Below are 23,262 nucleotides of genomic sequence, written 5' to 3' on the forward strand. Positions count from 1 at the left end.
CGTCATTTTGTTGGATGGGATTGATAATAGGGCTGGGCGATATGGCCTTAAACATGTATCACGATAAATTGAGCAGATTTATCTCGATAACGATAAATGACGATAAATTCGCCCAAGCGGACTGTTATATAATTTGAAAATCTGAATCAATGCATGAAATACAGATTAACTATTTCTTGTTGATTTATTTACCAGCATTCAATTTGATATACTGTATTTAACAATTGTACATGCAGTCTAAACATTAAATTTATAAAAATTAGGGCTGTCAAAATTATCGCGTTAACTGGCGTTAATTAATTTTTTTAATTAATCACGTTAAAATATTTGACGCAATTAACGCACTTGCCCAGCTCAGACATATTTAAATGTCACTAGAGTGAAAGGCCCACCTGTTAATTGTGTTTTGCGGAGTTTTGCTGCCCTCTGCTGGCGTTTGGGTGCGACTGATTTTATAGTGTAAGTAATTATTGCCATCAACAATGGCGGGCTACTAGTTTATTTTTTGATTGAAAATTTAACAAATTTTATTAAAACGAAAACATTAAGAGGGGTTTTAATATAAAATTTCTATAACTGATTTAGAACTGATTTATTGTTATAATAAACAAATTAGGGCTGCAGCTATCGAATATTTTAGTAATCGAGTAATCGACTGAAAATTCTATCGATTAATCGAGTAATCGGATAAAACAAATATATTTTTAGGTGAAGATCAATTATACATATACATGAGAAAACAAGACATTTCATCTAATCTTGAACCATTTTCAGTCAATCAATGTCTTTATTTTCGATGTATATTGTTGAAAACAGCCAACAATTGCATCTCAGATGTAACTAGAATTAAAAAAAAAAAAAAAAGACTAATTCACTGCTTTCACTCAAAAAACTTTTAGATCTTATTAAAAAAAAAAAATATATATATATATATATATATATATATTACCTAAAAATGCCGTTACACTTGATAACACACATCACTTAAAAGTTAGGATTTTATCCCACGTGTTTCAATGGAATTTCTCTTTGTGTCAAGCCATTTTTAAGTTCTAGTTAAGTTTTAAGTTAGTCTAAACTGTAAGTCCTGATAGGATTTTGAGTTTTTGCAGTGTTCAAAATAAATGTATGATACACGCTGTATTGGAGCACATTAGGGACCAGTGCTACTTGGTGTTTTATCCAGCAATGACTACTGAGCTAAAATTGATAGTTAGCATGATTAAGTTTTTATTTTACACCCTCATCACTCCACAGTGCTATGTTATGTTAAAGCCTGTATGTAAGACACGTTAGCCACGCATCGACAGTGGTCATAATTAATTGAAACCTAGCCCTCCGCAGGGCTAACGTTACGTGAGATAGTAGCGACAGTAACATTAATCTTATTTATTAGCGCTTAGCGCTCTTTATTAGCGCTTAGCGCTGTACTGCTTTAAGATGGCGGCTGTTTACAAACGCTGCCCAGACGCGGCCGAGTCTGTCATTTCGCATCTAGTTCAACATACATGTGATCTCTATGAGACGCACCAGATGCTACCTGTTACCAATGTGGCATTGTGCGGGCTAGTATTTAGCAACGTCGGCGTCGTTTGTGGCGTCTGTCGGCTGCGGTAAGTTTTGTTTTTTTTCCCTTCTTCCTCTCCGCACGTGACAGCGCGTTGTCCCGCATTAAAAGTAGTCCTAGCAAAACGTGATGCTTAGAGCTGTCAAAATAAACGATTACTCGAGGTGAATAAAATTACTCGGATCAGTTTTTAAACTCGAGTTACTCGAGTTGCTCGAGTACTCGTTTCAGCTCTAAAACAAATACAGTCCTTATGTACCGCATGTTGAAAATATATATCCATCTTGCGTCTTATCTTTCCATTCCAACAATAATTTAGAGAAAAATATGGCATATTATATAGATGGTTTGAATTGCGATTAATTACGATTAATTTTTAAGCTGTAATTAACTCGATTAAAAATTTTAATCGTTTGACAGCCCTAATAAAAATGTATTGTAAGCAATAAGAATTCAAGTATGAACATTTATAACAGCGTGTATGACTTGAACAATGTACATTGTCAAAATCAATATGCCTGTGCAAACATGTAATTGTAACACAAATGACTTGCAGCTTGAACAGTACACTTCAAAAAGACAACTTATTGTTAATGGCTGCTGTGATATAATTATTAAATACAAGTGTTTACTTTATGGTTTAAGGGTTTTTTTCCCCCCCAGTGCATTTTTTCATAAATGCACGCACAATAAAAATAGCTGGGGCCATTTCTCGGTCATTATAAGTTTCGCCGTTGGATTGTACTTTATGCAGAATTCTTTACCATCACAAAAGCTATCAGAGGAATCACACACAGACAGATACAAAATAACGCCACATAGTAATTGCTAGATGCAGTCTGTGCCCAATCCACTCATTAAATTCAGCCGTTTCGACAAGGTTAGAGCCTCTATCCGACTCCATAATGTTCATTTGTAGCGTTAGCCGCTAGCTAGCGTTAGCCTGGCTACCAGTAGAAAGCACTGAAAGCACCATCTCCGGAAATCGTGAGAACAAAGGAGGACAGCGGGTGAAAGCCCGTCTGGATGCCACCAAGAGTCTACTAAATGTCGGTTGAAAGTTTGGTGAACCTCCCTTAAGCCACACTCCATCACGTTTTGCTTGTAGCGTTAGCTGCTAGCGTTAGCTTACCGGGCTTTTGTTTGATTGGCTTCCTGATGATCACGTGACTCCCTACGTAAGCACATTCACTGCTTTCTTAAAGGGGAATGAACATAGACGAACAACACAGAATCAAAGCGGGATGAAAAGACTATTTTCTTGTTTTATTAATTTACCGAATTTACCGACATGGTCAAACTTACGTCGGTCATCGTTAAGAATTTCGGTGACGGTAAATTTTCGGTTTACCGCCCTGCTCTAATTGATAATAAAATAAAACTCCAGTGACAGACAACAATAAAGTGCAGTAATTCAATTACTGTATTTCCTGGTGTTTTGAACACAACAGTTAAGTAATTTAAGTGCAAACTTTCTACGTAAACATCTTACAAACAAAAAATATTAATTATATGCAGCAGCTCTAGAAAAAAAAAATTAACCCTGCAATGTTATCATAAATAAATAATAAACTATGCTTTACCACTGGTATAATTTGAATAAAAACATGGCATTTTAGACAGACAGGTCAGTAATCATTACTTTAACCTTATACACAGCAGAGTCTTTCACTTATGCCTGTGCTTCCACATTTTTTATTCCTCATCACTGTCCATATCTTTTTTGAAGGGCAGATTTTTTTCTTGAGGAAGATCAACTAATCCACATGTTAATGTTTAAGTAGACTGCGTTTCGTGGAAAAAAAATCTCCAGAGGGCCGTGCTGCCCTTTCCACCATTGTAGTGGGTTATTTTTCAGGGTTAAAAACTCACGATCTCTGTACCGATCCACACTTCACACTAGCTCTGTCCCATGCGAACAGATCTGGCTGCCTTCCTCACGTCAAAGTCCGACTTGTTTTTCCTGGGTGCGTTGAAAATCAATCGCTGCACGTCGTTGGCGTCGGTGGTCAAACTGTCCATTGTTTTAGCATGTTGCTTCGTTGCCACTACTAATTTCGTTTTTGTTTTTGGCTGTGAAGAAAACGCTGCGGAGCGTGCGTTACAGTGGTTTTGTTAGAAACCACTCGCGTTGTTTTGACACGCCCGTGACGATCGGGTAATGACGGCGACTAGTAGCGGTGTTGTACCGAAATCTGCGATCCGTCAGAATCTGTGACGAAGGAGGGCGATGTTGCCAACAGCAAGGCCGACAGCAACGACGAAGAGGAAACGAAGAAGAACACTTACGCTAACGGCGTGGACTGCTACGTAAACGAGGCTCGCTACAAGTTGCGAGGCTTATTTTCCCTTTCACGGTATTAACGTCGTGACATTCGATCATGACATCGTTACTAAGAAAATGCTTTAAAGGTTTTGGATATTTCATGTGAATTTTTGACATTGTGAAATAGTCCGTTGTAATAAATTGCTATTATTCTTCATCATGATGAGGTTATTATGTAAATATCCCATTAAATAAATTACATAAAATGTATGGCTTTTGATGTTGTGAAAATGTGCGCTTTTCTAAATTAGGTACTGTAGTGTATTTGTGAAATTGTGGAATTGTCCGCTCTTATCAATTACTTTCATTCTTTTAACTTATGATTCTTCCACACATGCACTTACAATTTTAAATGTATAAGGATAATGATATAAATATATGCCGTAGTCTGTGATTGATCTCGCTGTATTTTCCTTATGCTGTTGCCCAGCCCATCAAAGACAAATCCTTACTCATCTGACATTATTTTACCGTCATCTGAATATATAATACCTCAAAACGACCTCCAGAAACTATATTTTTATTGTCACAATCTCTGGTAGGTGCAGACGTGGCTGTCAGAAATTGTGATCCTCCCTATTGTGTCTAAAATGAAGTCACCACTATGGCTCTCTGCTGATTTTCTGACCCCCCCCAATACTACATCTCCTCTCAATTGGACCCCCAGAGTTTGTACATTTTGTCCCCCCCCATACTACATCTCCTCTCAATTGGACACCCAGAGTTTGTACATTTTGTCATCACTAAACATCACTATCATTAGATCAGCAAAGAGCCTTAAGGGTGACTTGTCTGATTTTAGACACAATACAGGAGGATCACAATTTCTGATAGGTGCAGATGTGGCTTACAGAAATTGTCAGCATCAGAAAATGTGATCCTCCTGTATTGTGTCTAAAATCAGTCAAGTCACCCTTAAGGCTCTTTGCTGATCTAATGATAGTGATGTTTAGTGATGACAAAATGTACAAACTCTGGGGGTCCAATTGAGAGGAGATGTAGTATGGGGGGGGGGGGGGGGGTGTCAGAAAATCAGCAAAGAGCCTTAGTGGTGACTTCATTTTAGACACAATAGGAAGGATCACAATTTCTGATAGGTGCAGATGTGGCTTACAGAAATTGTCAGCATCAGAAAATGTGATCCTCCTGTATTGTGTCTAAAATCAGTCAAGTCACCCTTAAAGCTCTTTGCTGATCTAATGACAGACCCCACTTCCCCTAGTACATATTCTTTCAATTGGACCCCCAGAGCTGAAAATTGGGTTAATCGGCTATCGCAAAAGTGAAAGTGTCAGTGTTACAGCCCCACCTACAGTTGGGGAGGATCACAATTTCTGACAGCCACATTTGACCCTATCAGAAAATGTCATGATAAAATGTACAGACTTTGGGGGTCCAATTGAGACGAGATGTGGTAGGGGGGAGTAGGAATAGTGTCAGGGGATGAGGAAAGAGCTTTAAAAGTGTTTTGATTGTTCTTAGACACAGTAGAGGAGTATCACTATTTCTGACAGCCACATTTGCACCTGTCGGAATATGTAATAATTAAATATACACCCTCTGGGGGTCCAGTTGAGAGGATATATAGTAGGGGGGAGTTGGGATGGTGTCAAAAGATCAGCAAAGAGCTTTAAGAGTGACTTGATTGTTCTCAGACACAGTAGAGGAGTATCACCATTTCCGACAGCCACATCTGCACCTATGAGAAAACGTGACGCTAAAAATATAGTATTTGGTGGTCGTTTTGAGGAAACATGCATTCAAATGACAGTAAGGGGATGTCATATAAGTAAGGAATTGCCGTCGATGGGCTGGGAAATAGCATAAGGAAAATACAGCGAAATCACACACTAACTACCGCATTTACATTTATATCATTCATTGTTCTTATACGTTGAAAATTGTGTATGCGTGAGTGTGTGAGGAAGAGTAATAAATTCATATAATGTAATTTATAGGTGCGGATAATTTCATAATCTCAAAAATACAATACAGGCCTCGACATCACAATGAAAAAGCCCGAACGATCCCTTTAACGATTCCTAAAGACGCATATTGCGTTGTGACGTGTCTTGTTGTCCAGACGCATCAAACTAGCATGGCGCCAAGAACCACCCGCTCCAAAGTTTGGCTACACTTCACCAGGAAAGAGGGTGAAAATGAAAGGTTACAAATCGTTTAGCACGAGCATTGCAGCCGTAAACATAACAATGACAGCACGTAGGTTCAAACGCTAAAAAGTGTGTCTTTACTTCACGAGGAAAATTTACAACAAAACGACTTGCAGTCTTGCAAGGTGGAGATAACTGCATCAAAAGGGAAGGTGGAGATAACTGCATCGGGAAGGAATAAGACTGCACTGTCCTCACAGAGACGCTAAGGCTTCGTCCTGGCTATATAGCTAGCTAAACTCCCAAATGAGGATACAGAAGACGTTGGTATAATTCAACCATCACTTGAAGAGTGAAACTAAAAATAGAAATGAAACAAATCAATTTCGTCCCCAATAACAAACAGGTTTGCGTCAACGTAAATCAGCGATGATTAGCTGCTAATACAACTAAACGGTTAGCATGCGTTCGCTAGCATTAGCACATCGTTCAAACTACTACACAACTGGATTTAAGTGTCCGATCGCAAGTGGAAGCACACAACAACAACACAAAAGGCGATAGATACAGGCGTTGCCTCTGTAGATATTTTACAAACATTAAAAAAGAACGTAGGCTCGTAGCAGTGTTTCCCCTCTCACTAACTCGCTCACTCGCTTGGATGCGGCATTTCTTCTTCGCGTATAAGCGCGTTCTTCTTCTCGTGAGGAAGCGCAAGGGCGCCCCCACTTGAGCGTGAAAGCGCCATAAAAACTAATGCATTTCAATATACTGGTAAATAATACACTTTAACAGGGGTCCCCAAACTACGGCCCGCCCCCACATTTGGTCCGGCCCCTGAACAATACCAGAGAGCATTTTGAATTTTTTTTTTCTTTTCTTTTCTTTATAGTGTTATTTATTTTCTGGCCTTTTTCTGTGAAGAACTCTGAGAGGGTTATTTGGTTATTTATTTGATTAATAGTGTTATTATTTATTATTATTATTATTATATTATATTATTATTTTTATTTTATTTTATTTACTTTTGTTCTGTAAAGAATCCAGAAAGGGTTATTTGATTGCGGCTTTCTGCAATAATTTTTTACATTTCGGCACTCCTGCAATCGTCACACTTTTTCTGTGTTCTGTTCAAACTGACCCCGGCCCCTCATCAGTTAAAAGTTATGTGGCCCTCACAGGAAAAAGTTTGGGGACCCCTGCTTTAACACATATTGCCAACGGCAGAACAACGACCTATATGCCAATATTCATTCATTCATTCATTTTCATATTTTTTATTTCTATTAGAAAAATGTTTCAGTAAAATGTTACACATTCTTGTGCATTTGCCACTTATTGCCACAGTTAATATTGAGGCTTTGGGCCTCTTTTGACCTTGTTGTGACTTTGTAAGGTTGTGACTTCTGATTAAACTCGATGCCAATCAAAACGTTTGTTCTTCTTTTTCCCCAAATTAGAATCGATAAGAGAATCGATAAAGAATCGAATCGTTAAGCAATATCGATAATGGAATCGGAATCATAAAAATCCTATCAATTCCCATCCCTAGAATGACACATGCGCAGCATGTGAAGTAAAAGCTAAATTATCATCCCATTAGGCAATGCATTGAACTAGGCATTAGAAGCAGATTCTTGTGCTGGCGATAGCCGAGTTCTATCTCTACTGTCGGTTCATTGAATATTTAACGGCTAATTACTGTCGAATGGTAACTTTACTATCGACACAGCTGTATCTCTCACCTGCAAAACCGGATATCCGGTCGTATCGGTTTATCATTCTCAAGCTTAGTATTTAACGGTAATATAAACAAAGAAACACAGTGTTGAGTCCAATTAAGCGGCATGCTCTCGAATGGAGGGTGGTCGTCCGCCTGAGGCGCGTTATTTTCTTGAAGTTATTACATTTATTATTATGAAATTCTCTAGGAGGGTATCAATATACAATTAGCTAGGAATGTCCCAAAACTGCCGATACAAAGCCCCATTCCGATACCGGGGGGGGGGGGGGGGGGGGGGGGATATATTAGAGTTGTGCAAAATTTCCGATTCTTAGATTATTCGCGATTCGGCCGTGGACGATTCGAGAACGATTCACAAACATCCAAATTCCGATTATTGAAATATGCGAAGTTAAGCGGAAGTACACAACATTCAGCGCGCCGCGCTGTCTTCGGGACGGAACGGAGCGAGAGTAGCTAAACATCATGCTTCCCATTACCCGGCCCCTCGGGTAATGCCAATGCTCAACTCACGGCTCTAGCTCAACTCATGCAACGAGACAAAATAACACAACAACATACCTGACTGCTGCCGAAAAGCTGTACAAAATACATCCATTACAACTTTACAGTGGATATCATTTATATACGACTAGATGCAATATATATTTTGGTAGTGTTAGCAGCACATCTACAAAAAGCTAGATGCGAGCGTTATAAACGGCCGCCATCTTAAAGCAGTACACTTCCCTGCAAGGCTGTTGTAGCGAACTTTCCAAGCAAACCTAATTGACTTTTGATCTAAAATACTCCTAAATCGGTAAATTATTGACTTGAATCTATCTTTAAAATAGTTTTAAAACTTTCACATGTCGAAAGTAGACAAGAGGGAAATTATGGAATAACGGGAGCAATTTTAACAAATTTAACGGTTGATTCACAACATTAAATTAACTGAATGTAGTTTAAAGCTGCTGATACAGAATGGGGACTGGAGTTTTTTATTTAATGTTATTTTTGTATATTTGTTTACTGCTATATGTTAACTTGATACTGAAATAATAGTGTGGTTTAGCCTGAGAGTATTTTTGAACAATTTTGGAACTCATGTACAAAACATTTAAAAATAAAAATTAAAAAAAAAAGAGAGAAAAAAAAAAAGGAGGGGGGTGCATCAATAATCGTTTTATAATCGAATCGGAGCCTCTGAATCGTAATCGTAATCGAATCGTTAGGTGCCCAAAGATTCCCAGCTCTAGGATATATATATATATATATATATATATATATATTTTTTTTTTTTATTTGAACAAAAGTTCTAGAGGAACCATAACAAATATCTATTCAAATATTTCAAAACGTGACGGTCTACATTTACGATAGTTTTGGGGCCAGATTTTAAAAAATAAAATAAAATGACAACGAGATTGGGTTTGAAACGGGGGGGGGTTATTATGTAGGGGTAATGCAGCTGTAAACCGCTATGCATTTTATGTAACTGTACCTTATCTGGGAGCTATGACGAAGCACGAGCATAAATTATTCTATGGATAATAATTTGATGTAGATGAGGCAAGAGGGAAAAAAAAGTCAAACAATTACTATGAGAATGAATGTCGAATTGATAGTATGAGAATAAAAATAGTATTATTACGTAGGGCTAATGTAGCTGAATAAGCAGCTACGTTCTTCACGTAGCGCGTAGCCGCCTCCGTTAAGATCGACAATATTGAATGCATCTTTGAACAATAAGGGAATTCTTAATATTTTGCCTCATCTACATCAAACTACAATCAAGAGAAGGATTTACGCTGATGCTTCATCGTAGCTCTCAACTACGGTAAAATGCATAGCTGATTACAGCTACACTACCCCTATTTAATAATTTTACTTTTCCTCGTAGCAATAATACGGCTTCTCTCTTTTCATCGCTTTCCTTTTTCTTTATTTGGCCCCAATATGCACTACATTACCGTAACAATAATAGTCCTGTTAACGGGCCCTTGTCCACTGACAACTTAAATATTTTCTAAATACTTCAAAATACGCATCTCAAATTACTAACAGTGAACAAATGCTATGCTAGGATGCGACGATTCAGGTAAAACACACGCCAAAAAGGATGATTTTCAAAATAAAGCATGTAAAGGAACAATTTGTATTTGACGTGCTATTTCAGACGACTTCTGGAAAATAGTGCGTAAATAATGAACTATAGATATTCATTTAAGCATATTGTTAAATCCTACAAAATTTAAATTAGAATGTATCTTTAAAAAAAATCTCATTTGCAAGGCTTGGCAGCTTTTGTTTTGGTGTGGTGGTGCGCCACAATCTTTTATGTTTAGGGGAAACCCTGTATAAATTAGGCCTGAATGATATTGGAAAAAACTAGCATTGCGATATATTGCCAAGGCTCCATACTGTTTGCATTGGCTGCACCAAACTTTGTCCTTCAGGTGCACCAACACAAACTGTGAGGTGGGCATGCTAACAGCTGTCCCACTGTGCCGCCTTCATAATGTGAGTTAGAGATCCCTCGTTTTTTTGCAGTTAAAGAACAACGTAGAAACAGGCGTGTCTTTATTAAATGCTTCATTGAGTGAGTCCACTCAAATTCACTCACGCTTTGACGCTCATGCTGCCGAGAACAGTCTCTTACTTGAATGAGTTGCCATAGAGTGGTGTGTAACAAACTACACGATGATTGAAACATTTGCGCCTGTGATCATAGAGCTCTAAGCATTCTCTCGCCAGATCAAAGCTACAAACCTGTCAATCATCGTAAACTTTAAGTAGCAAACACCAGCTCGTGACCAAGAAACCAAAACAAGTTTGCTCACACCGCTTGACTAGCAGCAGGGAGGTGAAGGGCTGTACGAGCATGAAGCAGAAAAACATGAATATATATATTTTTAAAATTCAAACCTCCATCCTTTACATCCGATTCTGATCCTCTGACAAATGGTACATCGGCCCAATGTTTACAAATACAGTGTTAAGTTCAAATACGAATCCTTTGGTAGACTTTTGCCCAAAATAAGGAGAGAAGGCACTCAATTTAGTTGAAAAGCTTGCAAGGAGAAGGAGGAATTGTTATCGTTCTAACTAGCCCCTCCTTCACCTCGCTTTTTATTTGGGATGGCCCTCGCAACAGACAGGTGTCTTGCCCTAAAAGGGAAAGGGGAATCAAGCTGGCGACACCCCTTGTATTTGTTTGGCTATGTGTGTGCATGTCGGTGGAATTATATACTAGTTCTTCTAAAAAAATTAACATATTGTGATAAAGTTCATTATTTTCTGTAATGTAATGATAAACATTAGACTTTCATATATTTTAGATTCATTACACACAACTGAAGTAGTTCAAGCCTTCTATTGTTTTAATATTGATGATTTTGACAAAAAAGTCAAGAAAAAACAAAAATCCCTCTAAAAAAATTTGCGTATTTCATCCGACCAATACAAAAAAGTGTTTTTTTAATACAAAAAAAGTCAACCTTCAATTAATTATATCAGCTATGCACTCAATACTTGGTCGGGAATCCTTTTGCTGAAATGACTGCTTCAATGCGGTGTGCCATGGAGGCAATCAGCCTGTGGCACTGCTGAGGTGTCATGGAGGCCCAGGATGCTTCGATAGCGGCCTTAAGCTCATCCTTAGTGTTGGGTCTGGTGTCTCTCAACTTCCTCTTCACAATATCCCACAGATTCTCTATGGGGTTCAGGTCAGGAGAGTTGGCAGGCCAATTGGGCACAGTAATGCCATGGTCAGTAAACCATTTACCAGTGGTTTTGGTACTGTGAGCAGGTGCCAGGTTGTGCTGAAAAATGAAATCTTAATCTCCATAAAGCTTTTCAGCAGATGGAAGCACGAAGTGCTCCAAAATCTCCTGATAGCTAGCTGCATTGACCCTGCCCTTGATAAAACACAGTAGACCAACACCAGCAGCTGACATGGCACCCCAGACCATCATTGACTGTGGGTACTTGACACTGGACTTCAGGTATTTTGGCATTTCCTTCTCCCCAGTCTTCCTCCAAACTCTTGCACCTTGATTTCCGAATGACATGCAAAATTTGCTTTCATCTGAAAAAAGTACTTTGGACCACTGAGCAACAGTCTAGTGCTCCTTCTCTGTAGCCCAGGTCAGGTGTTTCTGCCGCTGTTTCACACACTGTGCACGGTGGCTCTGGATAGGTGTACTCCAGATTCAGTCCACTGTTTCTGCAGCTCCCCAAGGCCTGGAATCGGCCCTTCTTCACAAACTTTCTCAGGGTGCGGTCACCTCTTCTGGTTGTGCAGCGTTTCCTGCCACACTTTTTCCTTCCCACAGACTTCCCACTGAGGTGCCTTGATACAGCACTCTGGGAACATCCTATTCGCTCAGAAAATTCTTTCTGTGTCTTAGCCTCTTGCTTGAGGGTGTCAATGATGGCTTTCTGGACAGCAGTCAGGTCTGCAGTCTTGCCAATGATTGCAGTTTTGAGTAATGAACCATGCTGGGAGTTTTTAAAAGCCTCAGGAATCTTTCGCATGTGTTTTGAGTGAATTCATTGATTCAGATGATTAGGTTAGTAGCTTCTTTATAGTACCTTTTCATGATATGCTAATTTTTGGAGACTTTTTTGCCAAAATCATCAATATTAAAACAATAAAAGGCTTGAACTACTTCAGTTGTGTGTAATGAATCTAAAATATATGAATGTTTATCAGTACATTACAGAAAATAATGAACTTTATCACAATATGCAAATTTTTTGAGAAGGACTAGTACATGTGTATCAACACATTTCAGTAAAGCAAAGCTGCATCTTTTGCCCCTGTCCTTGAACAGGCAAGCCTTCTTTAAGACAAAACATTCCTTCTTTGTGAGCAACAATAAGCAGAAGCATTTCTTCATAGCAAGCAGCAATTGATTAGAGCAAATGTATAATAATTATCTCATTAAATACATTTCATGATGCAGTAGCATTTGGCAAGTAATCAAATTCAACAATATGATTTCCTAAATGTCCAAGACAGTTTAGTTTCCCAATGTCTGTGGCTTGTCCTTGAAGTTGACCTGTGCAATCTAGGCAGGTTCAAACCGGTCAGAATGACAAGGCAGTTTTATCAAGAACTAAACACGTATATACTTATCAATAACTAAAATGTCTCTTTACTACAGTCAATCATGGACCATACTATTATAGCAATCAGTACTTTATTGTGAGCCTTAATTGGTGAAAGCAAATATTTAATAACCATTTAATAATTATCTTATCATACAGTATTACTCTGTTCTTTTACGATGTTTGGTTTCTAAATAAATATAGTCCGGCTGCAATTGCAATACAGCTGAAATTTTTGCCTGTCTGGCGGTTGGATTTAGAGCAGTCGAAAAGCGTAAAGGTGCTGAAAAAACGTAAATACTAGTTTGGATCTGATCTTGTGACCAAATTTGAATCTCTCAGATATAACAAAAATAGCCAAATCGTTCGCCCATACTGAGTATTGTACCGGGGCAACAGTAGTGTTTGTTGAAGGTGACATGTTTTTTGGTGAATCCTCTGTAGAGAGTCCAAGCTGACACGGATCCTACAGGATTCGCTGGGGGGCCGCACCAAGACATCCATCATCGCCACAGTGTCGCCATCCTCCAGTAACCTTGAGGTGCGTTTTGCCCACACGTAGACACAAAAGCAACTTAAACACTGAAGTGAAAATGAGGCAAAAAAACCAGCCAATACAAATTCCCTCATTCAGCCAAGATGGCAGTGTTACGATTTCCAATGGATTACAAGCACAAGTTTGTTTGTGTTTGTGCAGGAAACGCTGAGCACGCTGGACTACGCCAACAGAGCCAAGAACATCATGAACAAGCCTGAAGTGAACCAGAAGCTCACCAAGAGGACGCTCATCAAGGTAAGGTCGGCCAGCTTGCCGCACTGTACGGTGCCATCGCTCATGAAGTGTGCAACGCAAGCGATGCAACTAGTGATATACTGTGTCCAGTATGGCATTTGTTCTGTCATAGAAGTTGTGGAATTTGGAGAAGTTTTTTCTGGATCAGGTTTTCCCAACTTTTCGAATTGGAACAATCTCGAGACACAACACTAGTTGAATTTTTTTTAAATTTAAAACTGTAACTTTATATTGTTAATTAAGCTATTCACATTGAAGTTTTTTCAACAGGACTCAAACACCAAAAAGTGTTTCAACAGCTAAGCACTAGCTTTAGCAGACTTTGCATGTCAAATATCTCAAACAGGTCTGTGAGAACAGTGAAGGAGCAATCCATATTGAACAGTCTTTGTATTTGCTTCCATCCTCAGGAATACACAGAAGAGATCGAGCGCCTCAAGCGAGACCTGGCTGCCACCAGAGAAAAAAACGGCATCTACCTTTCAACAGAAAACTACACGTAAGTGCATGTGAACTGTTGTGGTGTTGTTTGTGTGTGTCATGTTTTTAAAATATGTTGCCTTTCAGGAGCATGATGGTGCAACTTACCGCAGACAAGGAACATGTCGTGGAGTACACAGAGCGCATCGCCATCTTGGAGGATGAGATAAAGAAGGTAGACTTATTTTGTAGAGTTTCAACTCGTCTGTATTTTTATGGGTTTCTATTTTTCTTTTTTTGTTGTTGATAAATTGAACTGAAAAAACAACACAAACATCATTAGCAACTGTCACATCTGTTAATACAGTGGTACCTCTACATTCGAATTTAATTCGTTCCAGGACCTGGTTTGTAAGTCGAAATGGTCGTATGTCAAGTGAGATTTTCCCAAAACAATATATTTTAATTAGGGGTGTGCCATCTTAGGCACCCCACGATTTGATTCGATTATGTTTCAGGTTGCAACGATTCGATTGTTGAACGATGATCATGGTATTGACGATGATCACAATTATCACGATTATCGATGCATCATACATTATTAATTAATAAAGTAGCCAAACAAAACTATGTCCATTATTTATTTATAATGTCCTAATGATTCAACAGGTACCGCCTGGTACCCAAAGTCACACATGCGTGCGATTGCTTTCACTTTTGTGACTGTCAAATTGTCGCCATTTCCAGGAGTGCAAGGCTCGCAAAACGGAAGCCCGATCGTGACCAAGCTTTCCCTCCCGTGTGATGCATTGAAATGCGTTCACGAAAGAAACAGTGTTCACAAAACAAGACTCGGACAAGCTGGCAACAGAACATAGAATATACAGTGTATATATACATACACACACACACTGTATGGCTCTCATGGAATCACATTTTAAAATATGTTGGGTGTTTTGTTTCTGAGTCTAAAAGGTTCCCGACCCCTGTCTTAAACCCATGACTGTCTTAAGGTTCAGCTTTCTTCAACTTGTTTTTCATACAGTGGTATGAAAAACTATCTAACCTTTTGGAATTTCTCACATTTCTGCATAAAATCACCATCAAATGTGATCTGATCACACAGATGAAAAAACAGTGTCTGTTTTAACTAAAACCATTCAACATGTATAGTTTTTCATATTTTAATGAGGATAGTATGCAAACAATGACAGAAGGAGGAAAATAAGTAAGTGAACAAACACATTTAATATTTTGTGCTCTGCCCCCCACCCCGGCACCAATAACTGAACCAGACGCTTCCTGTAGCTGCAGATCAGTCTGGCACATCAATCAGGACTAATACTGACCCATTCTTCTCTACAAAACTGCTGTCATTCAGTCAGATTTCTGTCTGGCATAAATTGCTGTCTTTAGGTCATGCCACTGCATCTCAATGGGATTCAAGTCTGGACTTTGACTTGGCCACTCCAGAACGTGTATTTTGTTCTACTGAAACCATTCTGAAGTTGATTTACTTCTGTGTTTTGGATCATTGTCTTGTTGCAGTATCCATCCTCTTTTTAGCTTCAACTGTCTGACAGACGGCCTCGGGTTATCCTGCAAAACATCCTGATAAACTTTTGAATTCATTTTTCCATTAATGATTGCAAGTTGTCCAGGCCCTGAGGCAGAAAAACAGCCCCAAAACATGATGCTCCCTCCACCATGGTTCACTGTGTGGATGATGTGTTGATGTTTGTGAGCTGTTCCATTTTCCTCCACACATGACATTGTGTGATACTCCTAAACAATTCAACTTTGGTTTCATCAGTCCATAAAATATTTTGCCAAAACTTCTGTGGAGTGTCCAAGTGCCTTTTTGTCAACATCAAACGAGCAACAATGTTTTTTTCAGACAGCAGTGGCTTCCTCCGTGGAGCCCTCCCATGAACACCATTCTTGGACATAGTTTTACATATAGACCCTACCCACCGACGTCACAAAATCACGTGCTCGCTGTATGGTTCCGCCCACTTGTCCGTCATTTTGTGTCTGTATTAGCAATGGTCTGAATTGATCGAGCAATTTATAATGCATTTCATGGAAGACCCGGTGCTTTCGGATGCCGTAAACTCACTTGATGCGTTGCATAAAAGGAGTTATGTGGAAAAGCTTCAGTTTATCCATTCGCCAGATCCATATTTGATGCCTAAATCGATGTTTTTCGACCCGCTGTATTTGCCTGACATCTGCTAGCTACCCTGAACTGTACAACTATCTTGTCCACACAAAATCAGCCTATTCTCACGAAAGTTTGAAAAACTTTAAGAGCTTGGAGGCTTATAAATACTTCGTTGCTGGTTGGGTGAAACAGGTCCTCGTCCACGAAAATTCGGCAGGAATCTATCTTGTGCTTGGAAAGGTGAGTTACGAAATTTTCAATTCAAAATCTTTTGTTATTGCTAACATCCACTGTCAAGTCTAATGTATTTCATGTCGTTTGTCAATGGAGTTAGGGCTTTTAATGTTTATATGGTTTAGCGATAGCACTCTCACTACATACATATGTTGTATACACATGTTGTTGGCGATTAGCCTAGCAATGATCTTGATTGTGGTTGTCAGCCCCAAACCCTCTAAATATATATTAAATGCATCTTACCAGATATAAAATGACTACTACATAATCTGTGGTAATCGTTTGGAGCCCAGTTTTCTCGTCGAATTGCAGCAGCCCATCTCGCTCTCTTCTCTCCGGGTCTCTCGGAATCCGGTAGAACTTCAAGTCTCTCCGTCTTCTCCGTCTGTCTTCTCTGTTATTGCAACCGACCGCCACACACGCCTTCACCATTTTGATTATTAATGTTAACGAGCAGAAAAACACGTCGTAAATAGGAGGAATGTACGTAGCCGTAACAGGGAAACATGATGTGTTGACGGACAATTGGGTGGCACCAGTCAGGAGGAAGGAGTTGTGACGTCACGTGGGTAGGGTCTATAGTTTACTGTATGTGTGTACAGAGATATTGGACTGTGCCAGTGATTTCTGAAAGTCTTTCACGGACACGCCAGGGTTCTTTTTTACCTCTCTTTGTATTCTGCACTGAACTCTTGCCGTCATCTTTGGTGTACGGCCATTCCTTGGGAGAGAAGCAACGGTGCCAAACTCTCCATTTGTAGGCAACTTCTCTATCGTTTGATAAACATCCTGACTTTTAGAGATGGTTTTGTATCTTTTCTCAACTTTATACAAATCAAAAATCCTTGATCGCATGTCTTCAGACTGCTCCGTTGACTGAGCCATGATGCACATTAGACAATGCTTCTCATCAAGACAATTCTTACCAGATGTTTGTTTTATAGTGGGCAGGGCAGCTTTAAACCACTCATCAGTGATTGGGCACACACCTGACTTAAAATGTTTGGTAAAAATTGGTTTCAATTGTTCTTTAAGTCTCCTTAGGCAGAGGGTTCACTTTCTTATTTTCCCCCATCTGTCATTGCATGCATGCTATTGCTATACTTACTAAAATATGAAAACCTATAAATGTTTGGTTGGTTTTAATTAAGGCAGACACTGTATTTTTATCTGTGTGATTTTGACAAAGATCAGATCACATTTGATGGTGATTTTATGCAGAAATGTGAGAAATTCCAAAAGGTTCAGAGACTTTTTCATACTACTGTGTGTGATGTATCTATATTTTTTTTTGGTCATGAATGGGACACTCCGCATCCATGTCACAACTGGGTCTCCCTAAAAAAATTCCAATGTTAACCGAATTTCTAACTGATGTCAAAACGGATAGACTAAAATAATATTCAAAAGTTTGTAGTTTCATGCATTTATAATGAAAGTATTTATTGGTTAAACCTTGAAAATTAGAGGAAAACATTGCATGTTGATTCACTGTGTGCAACCCTCAATCTTCTACTTGCACCCCAAAATTTTAAGTTAGGGGCCACTGTGCTACTACTAAAAAATCTTGTCTGGAGCCCTGTCGTGCATGTCGTCGTATGTCGAGACAAATGACAAGTCAAATTTTTCGTTGCATGTCAAAAGGATCTTATGTCGAGGGAGGTACCACTGTATTCAATCCTGAGCTAATCCTGATATTTTGTACAGGTCAGTGAGCTGTTCATGGAAAGTAAAACCCAATTAGAACAGTGTGTTGCCGAGCTGGATGACAAGCAGCACAAGTGAGGAGCCTTCCCACCTCCCCGTGGCTTATTAGAGATTTTCAGCTCACAACTTGTGTGTTTCATACGTAGACTTGAGGATACCAGCAGAGACCTGAAAGTCACCAAAGAGAAGTTGGCCCAGGAAGAGTTTGTCAGTGGAGAACTGCACTCGGCCCAGGAGAAGCTCCACAGCGTCGCCACGCAGGTTCTTCTTCAGACGTGTTCATTTATTGTCTCAGAGCTTGAAATCAATGTTTGCATCAGTCTTAGACATTATTTTGGTGATATTTGAGGGGGTGGGGGGGATTGCTTTGCTAATGCAGACAGTTTTAGGATCAACAACAAAGACGAGCTGGACTGAAGAAGGAAACTGCCAGTGTTGATAGACTTTTCTGAAAATATAATTTTGAGTTTTGTTTTCCCAGAAGGGAGGGTGAGAGCCCAAAATGATGTGGCCAACTACTTTTGTCATAGCAAAAGAACAAAATAGTCAAGATTTAATGATGATGATTTATTGATGTCCCTGTTTCTCCATAATGCATTTCATCTATTTGGTATTCGTTCTCTTTATTTTTTGCACTCAGTTGTTGAGTACTGCAGGAACCACTACCAGTGACGTGTTGGGCCTCCATGACAAGTTGGACAGGAAGAAGCTGGTAATGGCAACACCTCCATTGCAAATGCAGAAATATTTACAGCAAATGATTAGAAAAGAAATACGCAAGTTATGGGCCTGCACAATATATCGTTTGAACATCGCAATGTGTGCATGCGCAATAGTCACATCTAGGGATGTCCCGATCCAGGTTTTTGCACTTCCGATCCAATACCGATATTGTTTTGCACTTCCGAGCCGATACCGGCCGATACCGATACGGACCTATCTGAGCATGTTAAAGTTTAGTTATTTAGCCTCCTTACTTAGTTGTCAGACTCATGTTGAAAAAGGTTTTAGTACTCTTGATAACAACTAGCCAGCTGAATTAGGTGAGTTTGAATAGCACACAACGTTTGGTAACAAGAAACTGACCTGTTTATTCAGTGACAAACACAAAACATTATAAATAACAAACAGAAATGGCATAGTCAGTCAGTAAAACGTGCAAATAATATTGTAAACTGTCTTAAAAAAGCAAAACACACCAACAACCTCAGTGGAAAATCCCACAAATCCCCCAAGCTATTAGATGTTTTTAATGTTTCGTGCATTAGTTACAAAAATTGTATAAAACGCCTCTCAGGTTTAAATAAACGACTATTTCCATATCAGCAGCTTTAAACTCCATTCAATTCATTTAATTTTGCGAATCAACTGTTAAAGTTGTTAAAATTTGCTCCCGTTATTCCATAATTTCCCTTCTGCCTACTTTCGACATGTGAAAGTTTTAAAACTGTTTTGAAGATAGATTCAAGTCAAGATTTTGCCGATTTAGGAGTATTTTAGATAAAAAGTTAATTAGGTTCGCTTGGAAGGTTCACAACAGCCTACTAGGGAAGTCTTCTGCTTTAAGATGGCGGCTGTTTACTAACGCATCTGATTTTCAATACTTCAATGTTGCTAATGCAGTCGAGTCTGTCGTGTAGCATCTGGTTTTATATACATATGATATCTATTATCTCCAGTAAAACGACGTTGACGTAGTTTGTAGCGGCTGTCGGCACCAGTCAGGTATTCTTGTGTACTCTAGTTCTTGTGTAGGGAACTTTTTAATCTAATAAAACCAAGAGAAATGGAAGAAAAAATAGATGTATTGTATTGGAATTGAAACCTTAAAACATGCCAATTAAGAAACAATGATGGAATTTTCACTTTTTAAAAATTACTTTCTTTAAATGGCATCCTCCTGAACGAATGAATTCTTGAAATCTGCTGTTGACATTCCGCATTGATTCCTCATCTGAATACTGTCCTGATTTCACCATGGTTACTAAAATGGCATATTGTTTACTTGTCCAAGGTCACGGTCTTGCAATGCTGCCACTCACTCATCTCTGCCAATACGCAAAAATGTGCGCCCCCCCCCCCCCCCCCCCCCCCCCCCCCTTGGTCAACGGCAGATTTCAAGAATGGATTCATGCAGGAGGACACAATAAAAGGACATAATTTTTCCAATGAAAATTGCATTATTATTTCTAAAATGGCATGTTTTAAGGTTTCAATCATCCTGAATAAAATATTTTCTTCCTTGACTCTTTTGTTTGTTGGATTGTTAAAAACTTGTTTTGGGAGTCACCTTGTGTTGTACTAGCTTTATGTATCCACAAGGTAGAGCTATGCTGAAGGGAATGGAATACCATGATTAACCAATATTGATCCTTAATAAATATGTAACGCGCATCTGGTTATAAGGCGAACTGTTGGCTTTTGAGAAGATGGAAGGCTTTTAGATGCGTCTCATGGTGCAGAAAATGCGGTAATTTTGGTTTATGGATATTTGTCCGCTGTCACAAGCTTTGAGACGGTTCACCATTCATTTGAACTAGAGTCTCAAAACCTTTGACCTAGGGTGTACACATTGAATACTGAAAGCAACTGCTCTGTCCAGTGCGCATGTTTCTAGTTTGAAAGCAATTGAATGGAAATAGTTTTGTGTTTGGTGATGACAGTTGTGTGTTATCATGGCCGGCGCGCAGGTGGACCAACACAACGCGACGGCACTGCAGAGTTTAACTGAGCGTCTGGCTACTGCGTTCAGCAGCATAAATCACAACGTCCAGCAACAGGGTGACATGCAGCGCCGCGTCCTCACCGGCTTCCCCCGAGCAATCGGTACCCAGGGATTTTTGTATAGAAGACCTACCGGCGATTGGGTCAAATCTCCAGAGTTCATTTCGGGTTATTAAAAGGCAATTGTATGCTCTCTTAGACGAAGTAGTGGCGGGCAGCACGGCGGTGGCGAGGGCAGTGAAAGGCGTGGAGAGCCTGTTGGATGGTGTGGGGCAGCTGTTGGGCGAGGGTGTTGAGCGTTGTCAGGAACGTGTGGACAACCACAAACAGCTCAGCAGCACGGTAAAGCAGGTCTTACAGGAGCTTCTGGTGAGTGACCAATGCGGATGGCATCTCAAACACTTGGTGTGCTGATTTGCACTTTGAGAGTCCCCACCCTTTCTTTTGCTGGATTGTTGTGTGTATTGGTCTATAGGAAGAGCACCGGAATGACATGGCGATGGCCCTCCACTCAACTCTGTTGGAGCTTTCAGGGCTACAAGAGCAGATGGTCTCCCTGAAGACCAGCGTGGAGGCACAGCGTACACTCGCTGACCAGGTCGTCTAATTGGAACACAAAAATGTGCTTTTTTGTTGTCTTGTTCTTAACCAGCTCTTTGGCGGTCTCCCCAAACCTAGGTGGAGGACATAAAGGAGACGGGCCAGGGCATGATTGGCCTGGCTTCAGACCTAGCAGCACTGCGTGAGGCTATGGTGCAGCAAATGAACGCTCTGAAGGACGAACGGGAACAGTTGAATGACCAAATCCTAAAAGCTCAGAAGAGGAACCAGGAGGTAAAATTCTTATACATCTAATCCCCTATTCAGTTGGGTCCATCGAACCCTGTCCTCTGCCTCCTCTGCTCACACACCGACTACCTTCATGTCCTCTTTAACTACATCCTTAAACTTCCTCTTTGGCCATCCTCTAGACCTCCTGTCTGGCATATGGAAGTCCAGCATACTTTTGCCAATATACTCACCGTCTCTCCTCTGGACATGCCCAAACCTGACTTTCTCTCCAAATCCTCTGACATGTGCTGTCCCTCTGATATGCTCATTCCTGATCCTATCCATTCTGGTCATTCCCAAAGAGAACCTCAGCATCTTCATTTCTGCCACAATCAGCTCAGCCTCCTGCCTTTTCCTCAGTGGCGCTGTCTCCCGACCAAACAACATCACTGGTCTCACTACATTTTTAAAGACCTTTTCTTTCATTTGAGCTGAAACGCTTCTATCACACTTGACACTTTTCTTCACCTGTTCCAGCCTGCCTGCACACGCTTCTTTCATTCTTTGTTTTTTGTCTTTCCTGGTTTTTGCATCTGTAATAAAGGAAATTTTAATATTTTATCAAAGCTAATATAAAGTAATAAACTGGTCTTATGAAGTGTTGCTGTATTATGGAACAAAGTCTACCTAGGTTATGTCTACTCTAGGACGGATAATGGACTTAAACGTTCAATTTATTATACTGGACTGTCTCAGGAAATTAGAATACCCAATATTCTAATTTTTTTGAGACAGTCCTGTGTATATATACAGGACTGTCTCAGGAAATTAGAATATTGTGTATTCTAATTTCCTGAGACAGTCCTGTATATATACACAGGACTGTCTCAAAAAATTAGAATATTGTGTATTCTAATTTTCTGAGACAGTCCAGTATGGCATGTCGGCTACAGTAATGCACCTCTTGTCTGGAGATATTATTGCATGTGGTGGGAAGCTGTGTACTTTCATAAACTACGGCTCCGCCGCCTATTGTAGCTGGTAGGGGTGTGACAACATGTCGAAATAGTGGCTTATTGCAATACCTTTTATCTCAAAAGGTTATCGAGATGTTTCCGCCAAAAATCGAAATATCCCTTTTAAAGGGTGTAACTGTTTTTTTTTTTTTTTTTTTTTTTTTGTCTTTTTTACAAAAAATGTTTTTTTATTTATTTATTTTTTTTTTTTTTTGGGAATGGCATAAACTTATATATATATATAATATATATATTGACGGGGCCGATTAATAGGGGGCCTAACTCCGTCAAAGCTGACAAGTGGAAACGCAGACAAAGAGCTTTTTACATTGAAAATCCTTGCGCATAAATGCTTAAATACCTAAATTCTTTATAGATATGGATGTAATACAGTCTCGATTATTGGTTAAAAGCAAAAAAAAAAAAAAAATGTAGATATGTCGAATGTGCTGCCAGTCTTTAAGCCACTGTGGCGCCGCCTTATCACCACAAAGAGCTTTTAACGTTAAAAATTCTTGTGAATAAATGTTTAAATCTCTGAATTCTTTATAGATATGGACGTAAAACAGTCTTGATTCTTGGTTAAAA

The 23,262-nt window shown here is 39.5% G+C and overlaps 1 protein-coding gene across 2 annotated transcripts in view; it reads left to right on the top strand.

Annotated features, from left to right (window-relative positions):
• The window catches only part of kif11 (kinesin family member 11), a 52,497-nt gene that overhangs the window by 20,000 nt on the left and 9,235 nt on the right, over positions 1-23,262 (top strand). For both annotated transcript variants that reach the window (XM_057849147.1, XM_057849148.1), the window contains exons 10-20: positions 13,287-13,383; positions 13,540-13,635; positions 14,046-14,134; positions 14,203-14,290; positions 18,164-18,237; positions 18,310-18,424; positions 18,804-18,875; positions 20,854-20,989; positions 21,087-21,256; positions 21,363-21,485; positions 21,566-21,721. In XM_057849147.1, the coding sequence (XP_057705130.1) occupies positions 13,287-13,383; positions 13,540-13,635; positions 14,046-14,134; positions 14,203-14,290; positions 18,164-18,237; positions 18,310-18,424; positions 18,804-18,875; positions 20,854-20,989; positions 21,087-21,256; positions 21,363-21,485; positions 21,566-21,721 (1,216 nt within the window). The remainder of the gene's footprint in view (positions 1-13,286; positions 13,384-13,539; positions 13,636-14,045; positions 14,135-14,202; positions 14,291-18,163; positions 18,238-18,309; positions 18,425-18,803; positions 18,876-20,853; positions 20,990-21,086; positions 21,257-21,362; positions 21,486-21,565; positions 21,722-23,262) is intronic.

This window comes from Corythoichthys intestinalis, chromosome 10 (genome assembly GCF_030265065.1).
Source record: "Corythoichthys intestinalis isolate RoL2023-P3 chromosome 10, ASM3026506v1, whole genome shotgun sequence".
Taxonomy (NCBI): domain Eukaryota; kingdom Metazoa; phylum Chordata; class Actinopteri; order Syngnathiformes; family Syngnathidae; genus Corythoichthys; species Corythoichthys intestinalis.